The 24046-nt window shown below is 40.0% G+C and overlaps 1 protein-coding gene and 1 long non-coding RNA gene across 5 annotated transcripts in view; both read right to left on the minus strand.

Annotated features, from left to right (window-relative positions):
* TNKS2 (tankyrase 2) overlaps positions 1-3927 on the minus strand; it is a 28848-nt gene extending 24921 nt beyond the window's left edge. Inside the window, exon 1 of the mRNA XM_063163522.1 lies at positions 3723-3927. Coding sequence (XP_063019592.1) covers positions 3723-3927 — 205 coding nt within the window. The remainder of the gene's footprint in view (positions 1-3722) is intronic.
* A 3447-nt stretch (positions 3928-7374) lies between these two features.
* The window catches only part of LOC134421659 (uncharacterized), a 49259-nt gene continuing 32587 nt past the window's right edge, over positions 7375-24046 (minus strand). For 3 of the 4 annotated variants that reach the window (XR_010028648.1, XR_010028647.1, XR_010028649.1), the window contains 2 exons: positions 19850-19901; positions 8914-10760 (listed from right to left, as the gene is read on the minus strand). This is a non-coding gene — a long non-coding RNA (uncharacterized LOC134421659). The other variant, XR_010028650.1, reaches the window with a different exon arrangement.

Here is a 24046-nt window from a genome sequence, read left to right on the forward strand (position 1 = left end):
GATCAGACACATGGTCCATGCAAAACCAATTTACCTGCACAGGCACAGTAACTCATATTCACTGCACATGCAAGCATAGTTCTGCTGCCAAAAAAATTCTTAGTGGCTATATCCATGCAGTCTTATTGTCTATATTACATTATATGCATAATGTTTCTCATTTTTCAATATGTTCAGCTATTCTAAGTCTTATAAATACTGTTATTTTTCTTAAATGTGTCCGGACATTTTTCTTGTTTCCTCAAGCTTTCAAAAAATTCTGTTTATAGTTTGAATATATACTCAAAATGTACTAAATTATTCTGAGGAACTACTCAGAAGAGACCTTCACATGTGCAGAGTCCTGCAAACACATAATCAAAACTGTTATTTGAGTACAAAGTGCTCGGTATTTTCTTCGGAGTACCGAGAAATGTTCTCCAGGACTGCTGCAATTACGCTACAAAAGACTCTGATCAAATTCTTTACTAACTATCTGGCAGCTAAACCACTCATTCTTGTACAGAAGAATTCCCACCCCTCAAGGTGTAGATGTAAAGTCACATTTTTATAAGTAAAATTCCTCACCAGGAATCAACATCATAATTGAAAATCAGCTGTAGTAAACCTTATTATAGGCATAGAGAATTCCCTCAGATCCCTCCATTTAATACAGAGGTTCAATCAGATCCAATTCATGAGCAATCCACAGCTTCCCTCCCAGCAAAGGCAGCATCTATTCACAAAGTACCTTCAGTACAGCAACATCCCTGCAGCTAATTTAATGTCCATGAAATGAACTCATTTGTATCACACCAATTTTTGTAACTTCTGTCCAGCCCCCAGTGCACAGCAGGGATTCCTTACTTCCTTGGGGAAGCATCTGTACAACAGGGCACCATATATGGAAGGGGAATTATTTTCCCATTGCTTTCTAAAGGATGCATGAGTACAGAGGAAGTGGCCAAACTGCACAATGGTCTCTGCCTCTGCTCTTTCCTGAGCGTGGAAAGCAGGGGCAGCCTTTGCTATCAGGGAAGGCAGTCACTGCCTGCTCTTACAGCTCCTCTTCACCCTCAGCTGGCTGCAGGAAAAACTATTTCAACACTTTAAAAAACCCCAACACTGTAATTTTTAAGAGGTAGGTGTTTTCTTTAGCTCTTGAGCTTTTATCAAGAGACCACCTAGATGGGATCACACCTTTCAACTGTGCACGGTAATGGTCTTATCATATGAACTCTTTCTTTTAATTGTCAACAAGAAAGGCTGGCTACTCAGGACCCCGAGCTGACCATCTTCTATCACCTGTGACAGCTGAGCAGCTCACTGCACTTGTTCCCTGGAAAGGTACAAATTTTTAGCTGACAATTCACAATTATTAATCATAGACGAAATGTACAACGGTGCATAATTTAAAAAAGGTATTTATTTACAATCACAGTGGGTTATAATTGACATTCAGCTACTTCTGATGGGATAAAAAGCTAACAGAAAGAATTCAGCTCAAATTCTTCTCCCCTGCCTTGGGTGTTCATATATTTTATGAAATTTAGATTGCAGGAAGGGCATTTTAGTACCTGCCAAGTCCTTAAAACCCTGTGATACTTTGAACTTTGACACACACTGTGATGAAAAAGACTGACTTGAGGAAGTAGATGCAGTTTATGATGGGAAAGGATGGAGCCTCTTTTATTGTGAAGGATGGTGGGCTCTTGTCTAAACCTTCAGGATAACTTAACTATCACACACAGTTGTGTACTACAAAATCCAAAGAGCAACCTCCAGCAAAACTCCAATATGTATTACTTCTGATAATGACACATTTCTAGGGAGAGCCTGAAGCTTTTTTTCTTTTACATCTTTTACTTCAAAATCTGCCTTTACAAACTGACACATGAAAAAAAAGGAATTGGGTTTATTTTTTTTTTAAATTGTTAAGTAAGATCTGGGAAAAGATTTAAAAATTAGAACCCAAATTCAGACCCAGAATGCCACTAAAAAAGGAAAAAAGGGCAATACAAAACATGATGACATTATGTATTTCAGCTCAAACTCCTCCATAAAAGAAATCTTGAAACTGAATGAAACTAGTCAGAGAAGTTTTGTAATGTATTTTCTAAGAACACCCAGACAACCAGGATAAACAAAGCCAGAATGAAACAGATTTTTGCTTTTACTTCCTGGAATGTGACTCTTTCAGAGGCAAAGACAAAAGAAGTGAGTATTATTCCAACTGTGAATAACAGGGGAAAGGCAAAACCAAACAAAACCAGTCAGGCCCAAGTCCAAGAGCTACTTATGTCCACCTTTCACACAGAGCCTACTGCAGGTGGGCTGACAACAGCAGAGCTCGACCTGAGGGCTAAAGAGAGTTCCTCAGAGAAATCACACAAGTTTTCTGTCCCATTTAACCAGAAACTCTCAGCATCTCCTACAGGCCGCTGAGAGGAGCAGTACATTTCTCTGTAGCAAGTTGGAAGAAGATTCGGGATGACAACAGTGTCTCCCATTTACACACCAACCTGTTCAACCTTGGAAATCTAACAACTACACGAACCTATGGCTACACATTTTAAAAGAAAAATCTTTCTACAGATCAGGAGTTATTTAAAGTCAAGACAGATCACGCCTGTTCAGAGAGATAAATCAGATCATTATAGTGAATGAGAAACATTTAGGCAAAAAACCCCCAAACTAACCAAAAGCAAATAAATAAATAAAACCTACCCCTCACTTCTCTCAAATGCTCTAAAACATACACATCTGTTTAGAAGCTCAGAGTTTATAAGTGGACAGGAAGGATTGCTGCATATAAAAAATTAGCTACAAAAATTTATTTTCCTCTGACAGGATATTTTGTCTCCTGAGCTCTCTTGCCAATTAAGCTTCTTGAATTTATTACATACTGCTGTCCTGAGGAGACTTTCAAGAACCTAGACCTAAGTCTGAGTCAAGCTCTTTTAACATGAGGAAAGGACACCTGAAACCTTTACCAAAACAATCTAACAAAGAAACAAACATCTTTGTTACTATCCATATTGATTAGCTGAAAAGCAGCTGGTGTTTTCTGCAGCCTGTCAGCCCTGGAGTCCTACATCTAAGGCTGTAATTAAACCAAAACAACCAACATGAAAACAGCAGTCACAGTCAGGTCTTTGTCTGAAAAGGTGGGATACAATCTTCTGGCCAGCTGCCAGTAAAAGCAGTGACGCCAGGCGTTTGCTCACTTACGTCCTGAATTAACAAAGTCCATTTGTCAAAGATAAGAACGAAAAAAGCTTAGAAACGGTGGTGTCTGACAAACACCTTCACGAGTTCAATTCTAAAAACGCACAGGCACAGGCCCGCTGGAATCCATGAGAACTGTACGTGGGACGTGTCCCTGTCAGAGCTCACGTGTCACAACACGAACGCAGAAACCCCACTCCAGATGCGTCCTCAAAGCCAGATGAGGTTTGTTTTTTTTTTAAAAAAAGGGAAAAGAAGAAAAATGAAATAAACGAGCAGACACGGCCGTACCGCTCGCTGACCCCTCCGCGCGGGTGACACCGGTTCGGCCCCAGGGCCGGGCAGGGCCGCGGGGTGGGGGCGATGCTCGGGGCCAGCGGAGCGCTCGGACCCCAGCGCAGCGCCCGGCCCGAGCCGCGAGGCCCGAGCGGCCCGGTGCTCCCGGCGCTGCCCCGCGGCCCGGCCCGGCGCCCCGGGGAGGCGGCGCTGCCGCCCGGCTCCCCCTGCCCCGGTACCTGCGGCGAAGTGCAGCGGGCTGGACTTCCTGCCCGCCGTGTCGCGGCTGTTCACGTTCTCGGGCCGCACCAGCCGCTTGACCCGCTCCACGTCCCCGTTCCTGCAGGCCTCGAACAGCTCCCGGGCCGGCTCGGCCGCCGCCGCGCCGCAGCCCGGCGCCTCGGCCAGGGCGGCCGCGCCTCCCGCGCACCTTCGCCCCGCCATGGCCGGGCCGGGCCCCGCGCAGCCCCCGCCCGCCGCCCCTCACGGCCCGGGGGGCTCCGCACGCGCTCCCGGGCGGGCGCTGCGCCCGGCGGAGGGATCCGGGCACCGCCGGCCTCGTGCGCAGGCGCGCGCGGCGGGAGCCTCCCAGCGCCGGGCCGCGGTGCTGCGGCCGAGGCCGGGAGCGGAGCCCAGCGCGGCCCCTCACGGGCTGCCCTCAGTGCCCCCTGCTCCCCCGGGAGGGATGGTGAGGAGCAGAAAATAAATACAGCGCCAGCCATTCGTCCCAGATGTACAAATATGCCTTAGGTGCTCTCAGTAATTAAATGTAGGGATTTTCCCCCCTGCAAGTGTGTAAGACTGCATTTTGGTGCCAATGGCTTCATGATCCTTGCACAGTTGCTTATATAGGAAAATACCGTGACTCCGAGGAAGTTCAGAACTTGCATAATAACTATGAAATGGAAATTATACAACTTAAATGACACAGTTCTCTTTATTAATCTCGAAACACAGATATTAAAAAACCTGTTAGTTGACTTTGCCAATTCAAGGTTTTGGAAGAGAATAGGGAGTGTTCTGTCCCTCGCTGCCCCTGCAGTTAGCTCATCGGCTTGATGGGGAAGCCTGAGCTTCTGGGATTGACTGGAATAGAATTCAGTTGATCATTCTGAAACGTGGTTTTTTTTCATTCACATCATATTAAAACACTTTGGAAAAAAGTAGTTGAATAGGGTCAGTACCTTCCTGTTGCAAATGCAGAGATGAGTACCTCCAAAGTCAATTCACCTTGCAGACTTCTGTCACATCAGGAAATTAAATGACTTAAGTACAAGGAAAAAGATCTAGCACATTTTTACAGTCTAGTCACTTCCATTCTGTCAAACATCCCTGTCCCTGAAACAAGGCAGTTACATCCAAATTTTTTCTCCCTGGTCCATGCTAATTCCTAAATTGAACTCAGGAATTTTTTGGGGAAGACTACAAGCTGTACCAGGCTGTCACCATGCTAGTGACAGAGCAAGGTTGATGCTTGTGTCAGTGTGTGTTCAGTTTGGTAACTTACACACAGCCACAGCAGCAGTGACAGAAGAATGCAGCCAGCACAGGGCAGGAACCACATGCTTTGACAAACGTGATGCCTCAGTCATGTGTATTTCTGTAATCCCACTGGTTTATCTCTGTGTCTCCATTGAAATTTCAAGCTGTGCTCAGCAGGCAGGGAATAGCCAGAGTCCCACACGTACATAATCCATCCACTGCTTTGCATGGGGCCATGATGTTCCCAAATAAACTGTGGCTCATAGGCCCTCTCAGACCTTCCAACTTCTCCAAAGTGTGCATGATGAGAGCTTCCCTTCCTGCCTGCAGGCACCACAGACTGAAAACAAGACCTGCAACGCTGCCATTTGTATCTTTTATCATCACCATTAGCATAACTTGGAAAATGATACAAGCTTTTGAGTGCATAAACCCTTCTCTGCAGAAGCAGAAAAGCAGCAAATGCATTAACTTGACTGCTTTCATTTCAAAATTAAAGAAGGGACTTTGTATCTAGAAATCTGTGGAAGTGCAAATACCTGTGTAAACACAAACACACCCTGCTCCTCAGTCTTTTCAGTAATTTAAAATCCAGAACAATATTTTACTGTTCTGCTGGAGCATGATTATAAAGAGCATAGCCTGAAATAAATTCTACATTTTCTCCACATCACTGTACCCAAAAGGTACTTTATTCTAAATTATCTGCAGCCTGATTTCCTTTTCCAGCATATCTTTGTGATAGCTTGACTGTGAAACTACCGCAGGTCTTTATGAATGCAAACAATAAAAAAATTACTCTGTAAGAGCAGGATTCAAATAGCCTTGAATTCAGGAGGCAAAGACTCACGGCATATTTTGGTACTGGTGTGTTAATAGCCTTCTCAGTGACTTTTGAGATTCACCATACATACCGCCTCTTTTATGTTATTTATATGTTTATTTATTTTATGAGAAAATAATCTCATTAAAATTCAATATTTTGCTTCCTTCTTCTGTACAATAGCATGGTTAGGAAACCACAGCTGAAATATATGCCAAATCCCACTCAATACAGGTGGCAGGGACTTTTCTAGATGCAGCAGGGGGTTTGTAACTGACCTGTTACTAACCCAGCCTAAGAGGCTCAGCCATGAACAGCCTAGAAACATTTCACTGTTATTTCTTTTAGTGTAATTTGGGATATAACAATGGCCTCTGCCTTTGAAATATATTTATTCTGGTGGCATAACCTCACAAAACAGAAACATGAAGTATTTTGGAAGTGTGCTCAGTTTGTTTAGGAACATGCTTGGTTGGTCACTAGAGGGCAGGAAAGGAAAGGAGATAAAAAGGAAGGAAAAAATAGAAAAAATGACGGGGAAAAAAGAAAAAGAAAAATAAATACAGAAATATACAGAAAAAGAAAGGAAAAGAGGGATTGTTGGGCATGGAAAGACTAGAGCAGCTTTGCAGCCTTAAGAAGAAATTATTTTTCTTTCTGCTTAGGAGATTAAGGGTTACTTATGGGGAGAGACACTGTTCATACCAATCTACTAGGCATTTAGGATTTTCTCCTGTCAGCCCTTCATGTTATGAGGATTTTCCAGTTTTTTCTAATTGGTCCCCGCAGTTCTTTGCCTTGCTCTTGGAAGCAAAGTAAAATGCTGGAATAAATAGAACATTTCATGAGTTCAGAAATTTAGCTTATTCCAAAAGCAGAATGATTTAAAATTTATTCCATTTGAAGTATTTCCAGATGAGACTTGGGAAAAAAGCCCAAACCAGGGATAATTAATGTGTACATCAGGAAATAATAAAACATTCCTGTAAAGAAAAGAGTTTATTTTGGAGAGAAACAGAAGTGATCTGTTGTTTATTACTATATTCTTATAAGTATAAATAGAAACTTTCTCAGTGCAAGCTTCTTTTTCTAAATTAAAATATAGTTTATGAAATATAGGCTCACTGCAAAATCAAAGCAGTACAGGCTGTACATCAGTGAGTATGTGTAATACTGGATCTTTACAGAAACTTTCTCCCTTCCCCTTCTTATTTCATCCATCAAGTACTTTGGGTATGTCTCTTAAACAAGCAGGAACTGGTTCTTTTTTTCTGCCAGTTACCCATGTGTAGTTAGTGGTGTTTTATATGCAACACCTATATTTAACCAGTGGTTGGGGGTAAAGTGTAATAATCATAAAATGTTGTTCTGGAATAACAAAGGAATTAAAAAGAAAAAAAAAAAAAAAAAAAGAGGAGACACGGAGATGGTGAAATGTTGAGAGATTAAGCTTTTCAGAGAGGAGCAAGCACAAAGCCAAGGGGTCCCTCTAGGATATGGGGAGATACTGTCAGTTGCTAACAAGCTGTATTGGGAGGCCATTTAGTTATCAAAATACTCTATCTGTGTATGCAGCAACCCAGATAATTGTTCAGCAGCTGCATGACCAGCTGTGGGGACAGCAGTTAGAGAAGATCCTTTTTAGTGCTAGGGAGAAGCTTGTGTTCTATAAGAGTTCATGGAAACTAGATTGCACAGAAAAAAGAAACCTTTGGTCCAGGATGCCCGTGATTTGTTTAAAATTGTTCCAGTCAAAAACTGCTGGACAGAAACATGTCTAGAGGGCTTAAATGGAGCTCTTGTTTGTTTTTCTGTAGTGTCTGGAACATTCTGGGGTGACAGAGAGCTTTTTTAAAAGCGTAGGCTCCTTGCGTGCAAAGCAGAACTACACAGGGTGCCAGCATGAGAACATGGCAGAGGCCTGGGAAGTTGTGATTTTTTATTGGGAAGAAACCACAAGCAGCAGAGGAGCAGTAGGGCCAAAGATCAACATTGACTGGGGATGCCAGCAAAACAGATTCATCTGTACCTCAAATAGGGATAATAATATGAACATGCTGAAAGCAATTGAAGGCAAACCAGAATATCTGTCCAGCCATGAAATTCATTTTTTCTGGAGCCAGTCAAAAGAAAAAAAAAATAGTGGGCTAATTAGGTTAAAATCTGTGTAGAACTGACTGAGACAGTAATAGGGAAAGAGCAATTCTCTTGAAAAATCATCCGAAGGGAGAATGTTTAGAAGGAGCAACCAACAAGTAACAAGAGACTCTCCATGCATTTAAATGGCAATTCAAGTGACATTCTATTAACAAATTTTGGTACTTGTTTTCTGTCCCAATTAAAAGCAAAAAAAAAATATAAAAGGCTCTGTGGAGGTTCAGACATCTTAATAATCTGCCCCAGGCCTTTAACAGAAGTGCCCAGGTCCTCCAATAAATTAACAAAGCAGCAGATTTCTCAGTGTTTTACTCTTAATTGCCCTCTGAAGCACTGTTCCTCTTTCCACTGATGGCATAAGAAGCCTATACTTTTAATTTGGATACCTGAATTGGTTGCCTATAGTACGTAAATACCATCCAGAGCAGGCAGTGTGAAGGAAAGCAAAGAAGAAACTAAATGTAATGTTTTTTTAAGGAAGTAGTAGTTTACCACTCCAAATAGTTGCACATAGATTGTCAAGTTGTTATTTCAGGCCAGATCTTTGAGAGGCAATTTCTCAACAATTCAAATGATGGCTTCTTGGAACAGCTAGTTCCACAGTCCAGGGAAAAAATAGGAGAATGAACAAGATATTCTTGACTTCAGCCTAAGGAAAAGTTACTTAGTTTAAGAAGTTTTTACAGTTTCACCATGAAGTAATAATTGTCAAATCCAGTGAACTTCAGTATTTATAATGGAAGGCTCCTGCTGAAAAGTAGTCCATGGCAGTGATTCAGAAGAGGAATTTTGATGAAAAGAAAGAATGTCATTACAGTGATATTGAAATCAGACATTAAACCATTAAAATCCTAAGACTTACTGTGAACAATACACGCAGATTTTTAACTTAGTGACAGAAAGTAGGAAACGTTCAAATGGTTGTTGGTGTCACACTCTAATGGTCAGTAATCTTCAGTAAAAGCCTATAAAAATGAATACAATTTTTTTATTTTTAAAAGGATTTTGAGAAGTGAACACAGTTATGTATATGTCCTACTAAGCATAAATTATCACAGAGCTAAACCAGCAGTATAGCTAGAAACTTCTCCTTTGGGAAGATTTTTCCCACACCTTAAAATTCATCGTAACCAGTAATGTCTCAGAAAGGGTAGAGTATATTTTGTGAGGGATATTCTTTGAGGAAAAAAGTGCTCCATTAAGACAATTCTTATGTTCCTGCAAGCAAGGTTTAAAATCTTCATCCAAAGATATTTTTGTCTTTAACAGAAAAATGTCATAATACTCAGATATTTACCAGATAAAGATATTTGCCTTCCTACCTGAATGCAGACTAGACAGCCACTTTACAAATAAGGGGCTAATCCTCACTTAAGGAATGTATATTTAATTTATTTGTTCCCTGAGTCAGTTGAAGACAGAATCCCTTTATCAGATCTCTGAGATCAAAAAAAACCAGCAGAACTGCTGGTTACACTTTAAATTTATTGAAGGCTTGAGTCTAACAAAAGTTAGAAAAAATTGAATAATCAGAAAGTTCTAAAATAACTATATACTTGAACAGTATATATACTTGAAAGCAAATTAAATTGCAAAAATAAGTTAAAAGCCTTTAGCAAGAGAGAGAAAGTTTTAAGCACTTTATTTAGGCAGTTTATTCTAGGATTATTTCTGTAATCTACTTTTTAAAATCTCTAATTATTATAAGCAACTGAGATTTCTTCTATATAGTTCATATGAAGCCTTATAGCAGTAATTTATGTCTTTGTTTATCCATGGAAGATAATTTTTCCATTAAGTTTAGAAAATTACTAATTTTCTTCTTTTATCAAACATGCCTTGATTGTTGAAATGATGCCTTATAGTGACTCTCAGGATCATGGGTACACAGTGATGTAATCTGACTGCCTCAAAATAGTAAATGGTGCTAAATTTCACCCGGGAATGTGATTATTTAGCACAGCACTGTGTACTTGGCCAATACAGCCAATGCCTAATACCTGATAAATTCCTCTTTAAATGGCAATAATTTTAGTGTATAGGGTAATGCTATGTAATGAAGATTTTAGCTATCTGGGAAGTATATTTTAAAGTTTTCCTTTTTATATTTTAGAGTTACTGAATACATTTCTTTATAATTAAAAAGTAGGTGATTTTTACTTTGCATGATTACACAAATGCTAACTATTGCTGCTAAAAGGTGAAGTTACACAATATTTCATTTCAACAGCAAGGTTACTAAATATATCTTATGTTCTATCTCTCTGGAACGGTTCCAGGAACATGAATGGTCATCCTTCTCTCTTTCCTTTTCAATTCTTTGCCTCATCTGGTCAGGCCCTTTGGTCTTCAAGATGAGAAATACTTAACTGAGTCTCCTACCTCACTTCCCCAGAAAATACCCAATGGAAGCCTATTTTACTTCCAGATCTGTCTCACAACTTGAACAACTTCAAGACTGGAAACAGAACAGCTGAATGGAAAGTTAGACTGGTGTGGAGATCTTAAAACCTTAAAGACATTGGAAGTGTTATCTCTGCACACAATATGTGTGCACACAAATCAAGGTCCCACAGACATCTAACAGTGAAATAGCATTTTTCACATTGGGTTACCAACTGGTTTTCTTCAGAAAGAATTTTGCTGATGATCCTTTCTCTGCTGTCTGGACAGTTCATGGAGCAGAGCTGCTGCTATATTCCTCAATACTGTCCTTGCATGGAAACTATTCAGTGTGGGCCAGAATAGCTCTTGTAATCTAGATGACAGGACCCAGATGTTCTTGTGGCCTTCTTAGCTTGTAAACAGAAGTTCTCTGCAACAGATAAACATTGGATACAAGTTGGCCTAATTTGTATTTGATCTAAGATAAATGGTATTCCTGGAAAAAATATATGGAATGCATGCTAGTTACTGGGGATCCTAAATAGTAGGCAAACAAATTATCATTTGAGTCAGTTTGACACAACCAGCAAAGTCTGCTGTGCATTCAGAAGGGAGAAGAACACTGTAGAACTGATAAGAGCACATGCACAAATGGCTCAGGGGTTTTCTTCTCCATTCAGGACCTTACACTGTAACAGTATTTGATAATGCTATTAAGAATATCAGTTTCCCTTTTTATGGCTACATGGAGAGATCCAAAAGCAGTCTGTGCTGTAGCAAAAATCTGAGAAGCCACAGCGCAGATTTACCACAACTACTGATACACGCCTGTGTTAATTTTGTTCAAGACAGAAAAACCACAGTAAGGAAACATCAGGAGGTATTGGGAATCCTCCAATTTAGCGAAAAGAGCTTTTAGCAAAACAAACTTGGAATAAAATAAAATTGTACTTTTCTGAGCAGATCTCACTTGGCATCTACTCAGGTAACAGAGAGAGAGGGAAGTTCTGAGAAGTTGGATTTACCTTATAGGGAGTGTAAAGTAGAAACTGTTTTTTGCATCTAACAGCACAGTAACACCATATTCTGAGGGAGAACTGGTCTGTTTTTAGCAGAGGTTTCAGAGAGTCCTGTAGGTGTAGCCCACCTTGGCTAAGAGCTGAATTAGTTTTTTTTTTTTCCCCCACATGGCCTAGTTCTGTCTAGCAAAATATTGGAATATTTGGAGTAGTCATATTGACTTACATAGAGAGCTTTGATAATTAAGCTGGTCAACTGCCAGTCCCTTTGGGATAGGAAAAGAATCTGAAAGCTTTGCCTCTGCACTGGCAGAAGAGTGGGAGAGAAAGAAATAAATCTACCATAGATTCCCTTAGCTAACATTCCCCAGCACCGTGTTATTTATTTCTGGACAGATTTATAATGTACTTTGATGCTGAGCTCATAACATTCTTAAAAGGAATATTTAATAAATCCCTGAAGAGAAGAACCAGAAATCAGAACATTATGCTTCAGTATAATAAGAAATGAAACAAGTATTCATGCTACTTACATTGTTCAAAAAAGCTATGGGAAACCATAGTGGTTATATCTAAATTATGCATTAATGGCCACCCTGAGACCACTCTCTAAAGCAACATCCTTGTCCAGCAGCTGCTGACTTGGAAGCTTGGGTTAAGACATGCTGGCCCTTCCACTGCACAGGGCCACGAAGGCTGCAGGCTGCAAGGGGCTTGAGAGGCAGCAGGATGGATGGAGGATGGGCAGGAGTGCAACACTGCTGTGTGGAGTGTGCACCACTTTGCCCTTCTTGCAAAGCAGCATTTGTACAGCTACCTTGTCTTTTTTATTGAGGTAATTACCCAGTTGGGATGGTAGAAGAGTTCACTGTAGGTGTGATAAGAGTTAATTCAAAAATGAAAAAGGGGTGAAGTAAAAGCAGATGTTCTGCAAAGTGATACTAAACCACCTAAACAGTTCTGTTGGCAGAATGAAGTAGTCATAGCCTTGCTATTATTATTAGTCTGATCAGGAGGGATGAAATTCAAGCTATGTTCCCACACAGGCCAAGCTCACAGAGTTGCTCAAGATTGATATCTGTATGTATGGATAGAAGTCAGCTTGGCACAGCACTGAAGCTCCTCCTTTAGGAAAGCAGCCTAAGGAATCAGATTTAACCTTTAGTTACTGACTTACTTTGGAAATATACTTTTTCTTGACAAGGAAACAAGGAATCCAAGATTGCGTGTTTGTATTTTGAAATTGCCTGGTTACTGATTCTTTTTAATTTCTAGGTTACACTTTGTCCAAATACTTTGGACAGAAGATTTATTGGCATTTTGGTTTTTTTTTACAGGCACACTGCCAGTGTCCTAGTTTAAACCCCTGCTTCTGCTCTAGCTGTTCCCAGCACAAATGTGAAGGCTTAGGTGACATTATACTCTTTGGACAGGGGTTCCAAATTCAAACTGTGACAAGGCTTAATATAGCCCCTCTGTGGGGTTATAATTGGGAGGAATTGTATAAAGCAGCTGGGCAGGTGGTTACTGTGAGTAATGGCAAAGTCTGATGGTCTTTTTAATTCTGATGCCAAGTGCCCTGATAAATCTTAGAACATGGTGCCATTTGGAAACCCTGCCTTCTGTCCATTGTTTAAGGAAAAAGAAGTTAAATGAAGAGAAACCACCATAAACATAATGTGAATTACGTGTGAAAAAGTTTCAAACCAGAAATTTAAAATCAGTAAAAGACCTTGATTTTTTAGGCCTGGTACAAAAATACAAAATGGTATTTCTGTTATGCTAAAAACTGAATTAGAAACATGGCTAACAAATTAAATTGTAATTCTGCACACAGGATATTTTTACCCTGTTCTTTTGCAAAACACCACAGCACTTAAAATTACTAAATGGAACTATTTACATAAATGTTAACCAAGAACCCCAAACAATAAAAAAATTTCCATATTAAAAAGTCTAAGAATTTTTTGATTTTTGGGAGGTGAGAGGGAAACATTTTCACCAGTGACTGACAATTATCTGCTCTTTGTGGCTTCTTCATAGGAAAAATTTTATGCCTTCTCTTGTAGGAAAAAGTATGTTTACAAAACAAGCCCCAAACAGTAACAGCCTTTCCAGGGACAAGTCCCAGAGGAGATCTTCCATAGTTCCTTGGTACCTTGATTGGTGTTCACTTCACATTCTGTCTTTCAACTCAGGGATTTCTAAACAACTTCTTAACTAGCAAATTTTCTGTCAGCTATTGGAAGGTTTTAAGTTATCAAGTGTTTAAGAAGGAAAAATTTGAAAAAGATAGTGGAATTTGTTTTTCTGTTTGAAGCTCAGCTTGGACCAGTTTTGTTGTGCTGTGTACAAAAACAACTTCAAATGGGCATGGACCCTCCAGGCTAAATTTGGAAGGAACTCAAAGCAGGCCACAGTGACCTGCAGGGATTTATTTGAATGTTCTTTCCCTTTGCTGTGTACCTTTTATTATCTTATGTCAGTCCTCCAAGTTTATCTATGTGAAACTAACACTCTCCTATTTTTAAATTGCTTCTGCATAAGGTGCAGAGCCTTTCTTTTAAGATAAATGTGAATAGTTGTGCATTTGTGCTACCAAATTGGCACGTGTTGGCAGCAGACCCACTGACACACTAACCTTGTTTTTGCACCTGTTGTGTTAGCATATGGTTAGAGTAATTCACTGGTTCTGTGAGGGATCACTTGGAGCTCACAGGCTGTGCACCTTGGAAGCTGCCTCAGCTGCAACTGAGAACAAGACTGCTCTTAGCCATTTTTCAGGACAAAGGAGTTCATCTCAAGCCCTGCTCTGTCTTCAGCAAACACCTGACATGACCCTAAATTTCTTAGAAAGATTCACTGAATCAATTATTGACTGTCAATTGACTGACAATCAATTATTTTCTGTCAGCTACAAGTGGGAGGAGGCAAGGATGAATCTGATCTCTTCCCCTTGAGTCCTCTGGGCAAGAATGACACACTGAGTCCCTGTTACATTCCCTCCAGTAACTTGCTTTGCCCCAGTCCAGGGATGAATTTTCCACTGAGGAGAGTTTGTTGTGCAGATATGTGAGCCCAGCCCCAGGACTGGCACACAGAGCTGATAGACACTCGTGACTAGCACAGCTCCTCTAACTGCAGGGGTGAAAAAAAAGAGGTAGGAGGAGAAACTGGGTGTCAGGAAAACGTGCTTCTTAAAAGGTCACGTGTCATTTTATCTGTCACCTTTTCTTAATTTTGTACTGCATCAATTGAGGCACAAGGTGAAGGAAACAGAGCAAAGGGAGGGCGGGAGGGCAGTGGCCAGCATCTCCTCTGAATTGGAGACCTTGTGCTTAGCACTGCTGAAAGACACTAAAAGATTTTGGTTTTTTTTTTGGTTTTTTTTTTTTTTTTTTAAGTAACATGAAAGACTGAATTTCTGTCAGAGTAATGATGTTCAGATAAACTCAAATGTGCCTACAAAACACTTACCTGCAGTGAAAATACAGAATTTATGAAGGCTTAAAATTTCCCTTCATATTTAGACAATGTATCTAAATTATTTTTGCTTGGGTCTTTCTTAGCACATATTGCTTTTAAATGATGACATTTGTGATAGAAGAAAAGGACTGTCATGAACTGGCAGCACTCCCTTCTGGGTCCACTTTGAAGATAATGCATGACCCCATAAAAATAGGCCTCTGTCATAGCATCTACTTAGAGACACAAGAAAGCCTCTAGATACAGAGCCTCTAGGCCAATTTTTTTCCTGACACCCATTTTTTTTTCCATCATGACTTCCTGCTGCTCTCTGCCGCCTACTCCAAGTTAAACCAAATTTAGTAGGCAATTCCAGATATTCCTATTCAAAAGTGTCCCCTGGCAGGAAATCAGTGCCCTGTTTTTCAGATTAAAAAAGAGCAAGCAAGCTAAGCATTTTCTCAGGATGTATGCTTTTATCTCTCTCACCCACTCTAAATCCATGCACACGCTTTTTGCATCAGCCATCCTATCATCAGCCCTCTGAGTCTGGCTACCAACAGGAAATTTAAGGTGGTTGATTAGTCAATTATCTGCAGGAGTGAAGTCTCAGTGGGTAATTGAACTCATCTACTCAAAAGACTTAGAAAGGAAGAACAGTGGAATTAGATTTGGAAGGAATTAGATTTGATACTATATGTCAACAGCGGAGCCACAATACATGTTGGTAGTAGTTAAAATATCGTGTGACATAGCAGTACCTCAGAGTTCTATGCTACTTTGGCTACAGGTTGTTGGAGTGTCTGGTTTGTCTGTAAGTCATGTTTCCTTCCTGCTATAAATTCTTGCTCTAATTCAAATCTTTGACTATCTAACTCTTTTGATAAGGCATGGAAACATCATCGTTCCAGTGTTAAACTTACACCAGTATGAATCTGCAGGGAAAGAAGGTGTGTTCATCTGGTCTTCTGAACCACTCCTTCTCCCATAAACAGACAATATAGACAGATGAAATAAATGTTAGGCAACACTTCATAAAACTGTAAGCTTTTCATGGCATTTCTTTTCAGCATTGCAGCAGATTTGAGTTGGTTTTTGCCATTTGATCTGTTTATAGCATACTGAAGTACAGAAACCCACAGATTCAAAGGAACCCCATGCTCTGTTAAATTTCTGCAAACTACTGTGGCTGTGGGAATGATGCACAGTGAAAGTGTAATTGTCCCTGAGCTTGGAACACACCCCACTGAATGTGTTTCTAAGCACCATCTTGCCCCATCAAGAAAAGCCTGGCAGGAGTTTCAGGTGGGGGTTCCCACCCTTGTTATTAGCTGCATTGTAAGGGTTACACACTGTGTGTGGTAACATTGCTCAGGGAAAGATCTTCAGGAGTATAATTACTCTTTCAAATTCATATGGATAAAGAATAGAAATGATCCTGAGAACAGAGGACCTCAAAGACCCACGAAAGCAAGAGATTGTATCTCTATTGACTTTGCTGAGAAGGTATCATTAGCCAGAGAATCAGGGCAGGGACTTTTTATATTGACATGGTAGATGTTATTCATACTTCACACCTGTCTGATGTGCTTACACTGGAGTAGGTCTCATGCAGTTTCATTAGGAACAGCTGTTTTTTATCAACTTTGCATCCAACTTTCATAGTTTATACAGTTAAAATGAAATAGAGATGAATGTCTTCTTTTGATAAAAATGGTAGAAAGAACATTTTGCTAGCTTCAGCAAACTGATGTAAAAGTAAAAAGCATAAATGTCAGAGTCCAGGAAGCTCCCTGTCTTGAACAGAATTACTTTTTCCTGCAAGAAGGATTAATTTGCCTTTATTTTTGTATATGGTTATCATATAAAACAGAGCACAAACATAAGCCTGGAATAAAAAGCTGTAGTGTACTATCAACTATATTACATGTTTTTAAAGTTCCATATGCTGTTTGAAAACATAGAGGACAAAACAAGTACTATATCACTTGCAAAACTTATAACAAGGGATGGTAGAAGTAGGATATACCAAAAGAGACATTAAATGTGACTGACTCTAAGGCTGATCTAAACCTTTTGATTTAGAACAAGATCAGTGGCAGAAAGCATAGCCCATCTCCTTTGCACAGTATCTAGAAAGGTGATTTGACAATAGTCAAGAATACGTTTAGACTTGTGGAGCTTTATGATGTAGTATGTGAATCAGCATTCTTGGTTTTTGGATGAACAGATAATGAATCATCACTTCTCTTCCTCTATCTGTACTTACACTGTGTTACATAAAAGGGCCGGGTATCCTGTTTTATTTTCTGGTATTATACCTGCAGGGCATGCCTAACCTGATTTTGAAACTAGCAGCCCTGATAATAGGGTGTAATTTCTAAAACAGAGACATTCCAATGACCAACACCCCATCCTGCTTTCAACATTGTTGTGCTATGACTAGCAGAGAAGTTTCTCCTTAATTGTGGGATATTCAAACACAGACTGTATAAATTATGAATATGGTTATTTTCTTGAGAAGCCAAATGTGTAATATATGACAGCAGTAATAAAATCAATGCATAATTTCTGTGCTACCTCTTTATACAGAACTACAGTTTATTTTCTTTCATGCTCACTGTCTTTATTACTGCCCTGAGAAAAAAAGGTACCAAGGGAGCAACTTCTTTTTCTTTTGGGGTAGAGAGAAATGAAAAAAGTTAGTAATTTAAATGGGATGGAAAAAGAGTTATTGTGTAAATATTTTACTTCCCTGCATTCCCCCACTTGCTCCCAAAGGACAGAACCACAACTTCCTCTCCCATAATAGCCAGTTGATATGGCCAGGCCCTGGCTTGGTGACAGCCAGCTCCTGTCCTATGAATAGGATGAAAACTGCTTTGGCTGGACTCCATCTCTCTGAGCTTCTCCTGTTAGAGCTTTGCATCTTTGCATGCATAAATATACTGCAGAGAAATATATGGGTGTATAAAAAAGGATCAAGTACTTCAGGATAGGTTGTCCTAACCTAGGAAAAGGACATGAATGCCATGCCACCAATGCCATGTGTTATTTTGTGTCCCATCTCCTTCTCTACGGAGGGATCCTTGATAGAAATATTTGCAAAAGGCAAAGAGAAAGGTTGTCTTTGTTGAGCTTTGTTTTTTAAATGTTATGTTTCCAAGAAGCACTCTGGATATTTATTTGGATATTTATTTCTTTAAACATCAGAACTTCATTAAAAAGAAAAATTTCTAACTACCTCTGGGTTAAGACAAGCTTTTTGTTTTCACCTAGTCTGGGAATAAAACCAGAATTCCTTTTCCCCCAAGACACTCAGTGATTTCTCTTCAGATGGAAGCCCTCAATCCTCATACCCTTAAAGGGTACATTATGGCTAGGAAGTGCATGTCAGTGCCACCAAGGGGAGATCCATGCCTTTGCAGCAGAGTGAAGGGTAGATGAACTTAGGGCATGAGCTGTGTTTTGCTCAATGAACTAAGTCCATCCCAGTGCCAACGTGGATAAAAGAGCTAGCCAGGAAGGATGTAGGGGGGGTAAGTTTGTATTTGAGCATGAGGCTTGCACTAAGAGCAGTGGAAGGTCACCAGCATGGTTAGTGGCCTGGAATGTGCAGCAGAGGGTGAGACTGAGGGAGCTGACTTTGCTTAGCTTGCAAAAGAAGAGCTAAGTTAGAGTGGGTCAGACTGCAGCCTCCCAGTACTGAGAGGAAATCAAGAGAAGATGGAGCCAGACTTTCCCTTGAGAAGCACAGCAAAAGGAAAAGAGGGAGCAGTCACATGTTGCAGAAAAGGAATTCCAGACAGATAAACAGAAAAAAATAATTGAGTTGTTAGCACTGGCACAGGTTGTCTAGAGAGGCTGCATCCTTGAAGTCATTAAAAGCTCAGCTGGAGGAGCAATCTGAGCAGCCAGATCTAACTTTGAAGCTATTCCTGCTTTGAGGAGGAGACTGGATTATGTGACCTCAAAAGGCCTCTTGCAACCTCCACTATTCTTGTGATTGGAATTCTCCAGAGAAGCATGCAAGATTATTCTCACTGATTAAAGCCATTTTAAATCTTGCAAAATTTACTGTAAGCATTATTGCATATATGGAGCAGCACATTTTGACAGTAAATCATCTGTGTTCTGGGAAGCAGCATCTAAGAATAACCCAAAGAAACCAATTTATTGCAAATATGTTATTTAGGCCACAATCTTTCTACGCTCAGGACCATAACTAGTTCCCCCTCCACTGCAGGATGAAAGAGGACTGATGATGTTACAGCACTTGGATTGAAGAGCTTCATTCTTTCCAGCAAATCTAAAAATGAAGTGAATGTCTGCATGAAATTTGACCCCCATGAAACTGGGGAAATATACATTCATATACATATGTATGCTGCGCCCTAAGAGGTCTAACTAGGTCAGATCCTGGGAAACTCAAATTTTTAGTCTGAAGTGGTTAGAAATTAAACTAAATATAGAAGAGAAAAGATTCATTCATTCATCTCTTAGTATGCCATAGGGGAGTTTTTTCCCCGTGCAGAAAATCCAAGAAAAACTTGGCATAGAATTTCACTGTACTGATTTCCAAGCCCCATTCTTCCCTTTTGACACACAAGACAAGAAGGACCTTGTAAGAAAACTGTAAGAAAACCTAAAATAGAGAAATGGATCATGTCTCTTGGGTGGCAGAATGAGAGAAGGAGTGTTACTCAGACCCTTCAAGGGCTTCTAAACACTCTGTGTGAACATCTTGCAGCTCTCAGTTGGGCTGCTGTCAGATATAGCAATGCTTATTCAGGATGAAGGTTTTAGTCAACATAAATTTTATGGGAATGGTAATCATCTCGAATAATGACATGGCTCCTGCAAGTCTGCAGGGAATTGTACACATGTGCATAAAAAAATCACATTTTTCCTTGAGAGATTGCAAAGAACAAGAACACTGCCCACATAGCTGATGGAAGCGTCTGCTGAACCAACATTTGCTTCTTCACACAACATTAAGCATAAACCAAATTGCACAAAGCAGCATTTCACTTACTGTTTTTTTTGGAAAAGACTATTCATCAGCAGAGGTAATTCTTTATTTGGGCCTAGGAGAAAAAAAGAGAGAATAGATACTGATTATCTATACACAGCAACATGATTTATATTTATAAAATGTTTGGCCACAGCTTATCAAGGTTCACCATCTTAGGTGTGTGGTTAAAAAAAACATAAAAAATGGAGAAAAAGAATGTTGTGGTATTGAAATCCTGCATTTATTTTAGACATCTAGGACAGCTTGTGCATTCTCAAAAGTGAATCTGGTCTGCACTTATAAGCCAGATTTATACTCATGTATAAAATATACGTACATGTTTTGTTTTCTGCACTCTTGTAAGACGGACGCTTCATGGAAAGTTCAGGTTATTCCACGAATGAATACCTACATTTATGCTCTTCCTTCTTTTGGTTTTGTTTCCTTTTTCACTCTACATCACAGCAATTAATAAATAATGTGGCATTGGCTTTATTTCATCTTATGACATACTAGCAAAGACTTCTAAAAGACTGCATTTTGCATAAAATCAGTTTAAGGAATTTTGCTGAAAATATCCTGAATTTGATGTAATCACATGACATTAAACATTTGAACAGCCTGAGACATGTTTCCTTGTTTTCATATGTCACTTTTTTTTCAGAAAGCAATGCACTTCTCTGCCACTATACATTTTCAAAGTGATGACTCATCTACAATTGATTAATTTATCATTAATCAGCTTTAACAAGATTAGACATTTAAAATCAATTTCTAGTTTTTAATTCAGTCCAAAGTTTTCAGTTACAAGGAATTTAAATGTCTTTGAATTTAACCTTAGAGATTTCCAGGAGTGGCAAGAACTTGCACTATTGACTGAAATAGAATGAGACCTAGAACCCCTGTGAATGCCCAAAGAATTAGACCCATGTCCTGTTGCTGTAAGAAAACAAAAACCCCATCCATTTTTACAGGAGGATTTGCCTGCACGTTGCTTACCCTGCTCTCTAGGGGATGTAGCAGTATTGCAGTGAGGCAGTGCAATATTTTTCCCAGACTTTCTCTGATTTGCCTATTAGGAAGTGATTACAAGGTAATTACTTACACTTTCTTACTTAAATTACAATTTACAGGTATTTCAGTGAGTGCTTCCCAACAGCTGTAGCATGTTGGATCTGGTTGACACCATGCCCTCCCACCAATCATGAGAAATGGGCTAATAAAAATTCTAAAAATATCAAAAATTTGTTTCTTCCTTGTGTGGACTGTACCAGTGCTGAAGAAATTCCTACAACAATAACAGAGTTTCCCAGGACTAGTTTCCTTGGTATATATTTGCAACCATTAGTAATTTTCAAAGTTCACCAAAGGATTCTGAGAAGCAAGTAAAGAATATAGCCTTCTATTAAGATTTAATAAAACTTCTGCCTACTGTATTTCATCAGATAAACCATTAAAAGTAATTTTAAATTTTCAAAATCTTACAGGCTCAAGTAACTTGCTATGTATCTGAAAAATCACTATTTGCCTCATAGTCATATTCACAGAAAACTGAAACCCAACTTCATAGATAATACACTTTACAAAGATTGGTCTTAGTAGCAGAGAACAAATATTGAACAGAAGAGCTCAAAACAAGGGGAAAAAAATTCCACTGTTAACCTTGTCCCTATTACCACAGGTGTTCTTTAAAGTCATTAAAGCTCTGTCTCTTTCACAGGTGTTGTGTGATGCTGCAGGAACGTGCCAGCCAATAAGGTGGACATACTCTGTTTTCTAATGACAGCAGTGTAGTGCCACTGGCCTAGCAATTTGTTTTAGCTTCAAGCCCAAAACCAAATCAAAACCTCCCCTGCTCAATTGCATACTGTAACTGCATTAAGCTAGCATTGCTCTCCCTTGCAAACAGCAGGGATTTCTCAAGAGATACTATGCAAGTGAAATGGACATATGTTTTTCTCTCTGGACTTTTTTACCTATAAACGCCGTCATGACTTTACTTTGCTCTGAGGAAATATTTGCCTATCTTTGCTTCAAAAGGCTTTAATTAAATGCTAATAGCTCTTCTACTCTTTCTATATCCTCCACTGCAATGTATTTCCTTTCTTCCCTCCCGAAGCTGTGGGGGAGGATAGCAAAGAAGCAGAGCGACCTGAAAGTAATAAAATCAGAGTAAACACAAAATCCTTGCTTAATTACTCAGTCTCAGAACAGAGGCTGAAAAAAAGCAATTCTTTCATTCTCATAAAATGACAAGAGCCAGCAAAGAGATTACCAGAGCAGCCCATTGCGGTGTGATAGCTGACAGGAAGGCACAATCACTCATTATCTGTTCCTAGAACTGCTGATTGAAAGGTCGTGGGTAGTTCAGGTGAGTTGAAGAATGGCAAGACCCGGAGGACCATCTGCATATAAAAGCATTCACTGTGGAGCTAATACCATATATTTGTCTTTGAACAGAACAGTGTGAACCCAATTGCCAGTTTGTCACTGAGCAACCTCAATGAACTCCTTGAAAGCGAGCCTGTTCCTTCCATTGCATCTGGACTATCTAGGCTGCAAAGTGTTTTTAAAAACATACATTTAATGTTTAGTGAAACTGTGGTAGCTATGATAAAATTGTGTTTTCGATAGCTAATATGTTGCAATTAACTTTTTAGATCTGATGTGCCACTTTTTCAGGAAAAGACAGAGAACTAATCTGGGTGATCGATTTGGGTTTCCTTCTTACAGAAGTGGTTGAAGGTACAGCCCCCTGTGATGGGGCTTGATTTTATAATCAGCTGTGCTTTTTCCAGTTACATATTTCTGCCATTGTGCTCCTACAAATGTCAGAAAAGCTGATATGCCACAGAGTGCTGTCAAATGCACAGTAAGACAGTAGGTTTTTTTCCTCCGGTGCTCCCATTTTAGCAGCACTATTTGAAAGGTAAGACAGACAGACAGATCTACATTTTAAAATGCCAAACCAAAGTATCTGGAAACCTGAGTCCTCTATAAAAAGCACAGCTAGGGAACCATCACTGACAGGACAAACTGGTGTGCTAACTCAGATAACCCTGTCAGTTTGCCTCAATGCAGGGACGCCTCCCTGGGTGAGGAAAGAGTTGCCCTGGCTCTGCACAATGCTCTCTGCTTGTATTGGCAACCAGGAACTGGGACACAAGTCCACGGCCATGAATGTGCTCCAGATTACCAATTAGGCACAAAGTTACCGTATCCAGTCTGTATTTACTGACTTGGGCAATGATCTGCCTGTGAAAGGCTCTGGATCTCACTACTGGCTTTTTGCTAAACATTATCACTTTAAACAATCTTTCAAGATGTTTTCCAAGTTGGGTAAAACAGGTATTTTACACAGCAAGAGCAAAATATTTTATAGCACCAACAGGGCAATGAGCTATTACATAGCAACAGAAATATGGGTGGGAAAGCCTTGAGGCAACTCCTTTTTTACAGGAATCAAGCAGCTCTTATTTAGTGTCTGCAGATAGTGGGACAGAGCAGCCCCAGCTGCTGCACGTGATGCCTGATAACACAGCAGCCCAGCTAAGCTGTGTGTGGGGGAAGATCCATGGACAAAGATTCAAGTAGCACAGGCAAACAAACTCCAGGGTTATTTACTCATTTTTTATAATGGTAAATAGAAGAGATTTGGTAAGTGCCAGCCATGTGTCCAGTCCTCCCTTATACCCTTATGGGTATGTTTGGCCTGGCTTACTGCAGGTGGGGGGCTGGGGCTGAAAGTCTTTGTAGTTCCTCCAAAAGAAAAATACATTTGCTACTAGTAAGGCTACTAGCAAGGCTTCCAAAACACAGATGCTGTTTTCTATCACTTTCTGTAGACAAACAACGAGAAAATATCATCTGCCTTTGATAGGGAGCCAGTAGTCACCAAAAGATAAGAGAAGGGAAAGGAGAGGAAGAGCAATGTGAGCAGCAGAGATGCAAGTTGAGAAGTGGAGGACCAGGGAAGGTTGTCCTGAGTAAGTGGCTCCAGGGAACGGAGCAGGACCTTCCAGAGCCTTGTCTGCATTGCCAGTTACTGCTTCAGGCTTCGTCTGGGCAACGCTCAATGTCATGTACTGTCACGAAAGGCAGGAACTTCAGTCACCAAGGGGCAAAACTAAGAAACTGAAGTGTTACTGTCTTATGAATACTCTCATTATTTGTGCAGAGGCAGATACTGATCCATGTGCTATGCATCTGTCAGCAGAA

The sequence above is a fragment of the Melospiza melodia genome, chromosome 9 (genome assembly GCF_035770615.1).
Source record: "Melospiza melodia melodia isolate bMelMel2 chromosome 9, bMelMel2.pri, whole genome shotgun sequence".
Taxonomy (NCBI): domain Eukaryota; kingdom Metazoa; phylum Chordata; class Aves; order Passeriformes; family Passerellidae; genus Melospiza; species Melospiza melodia.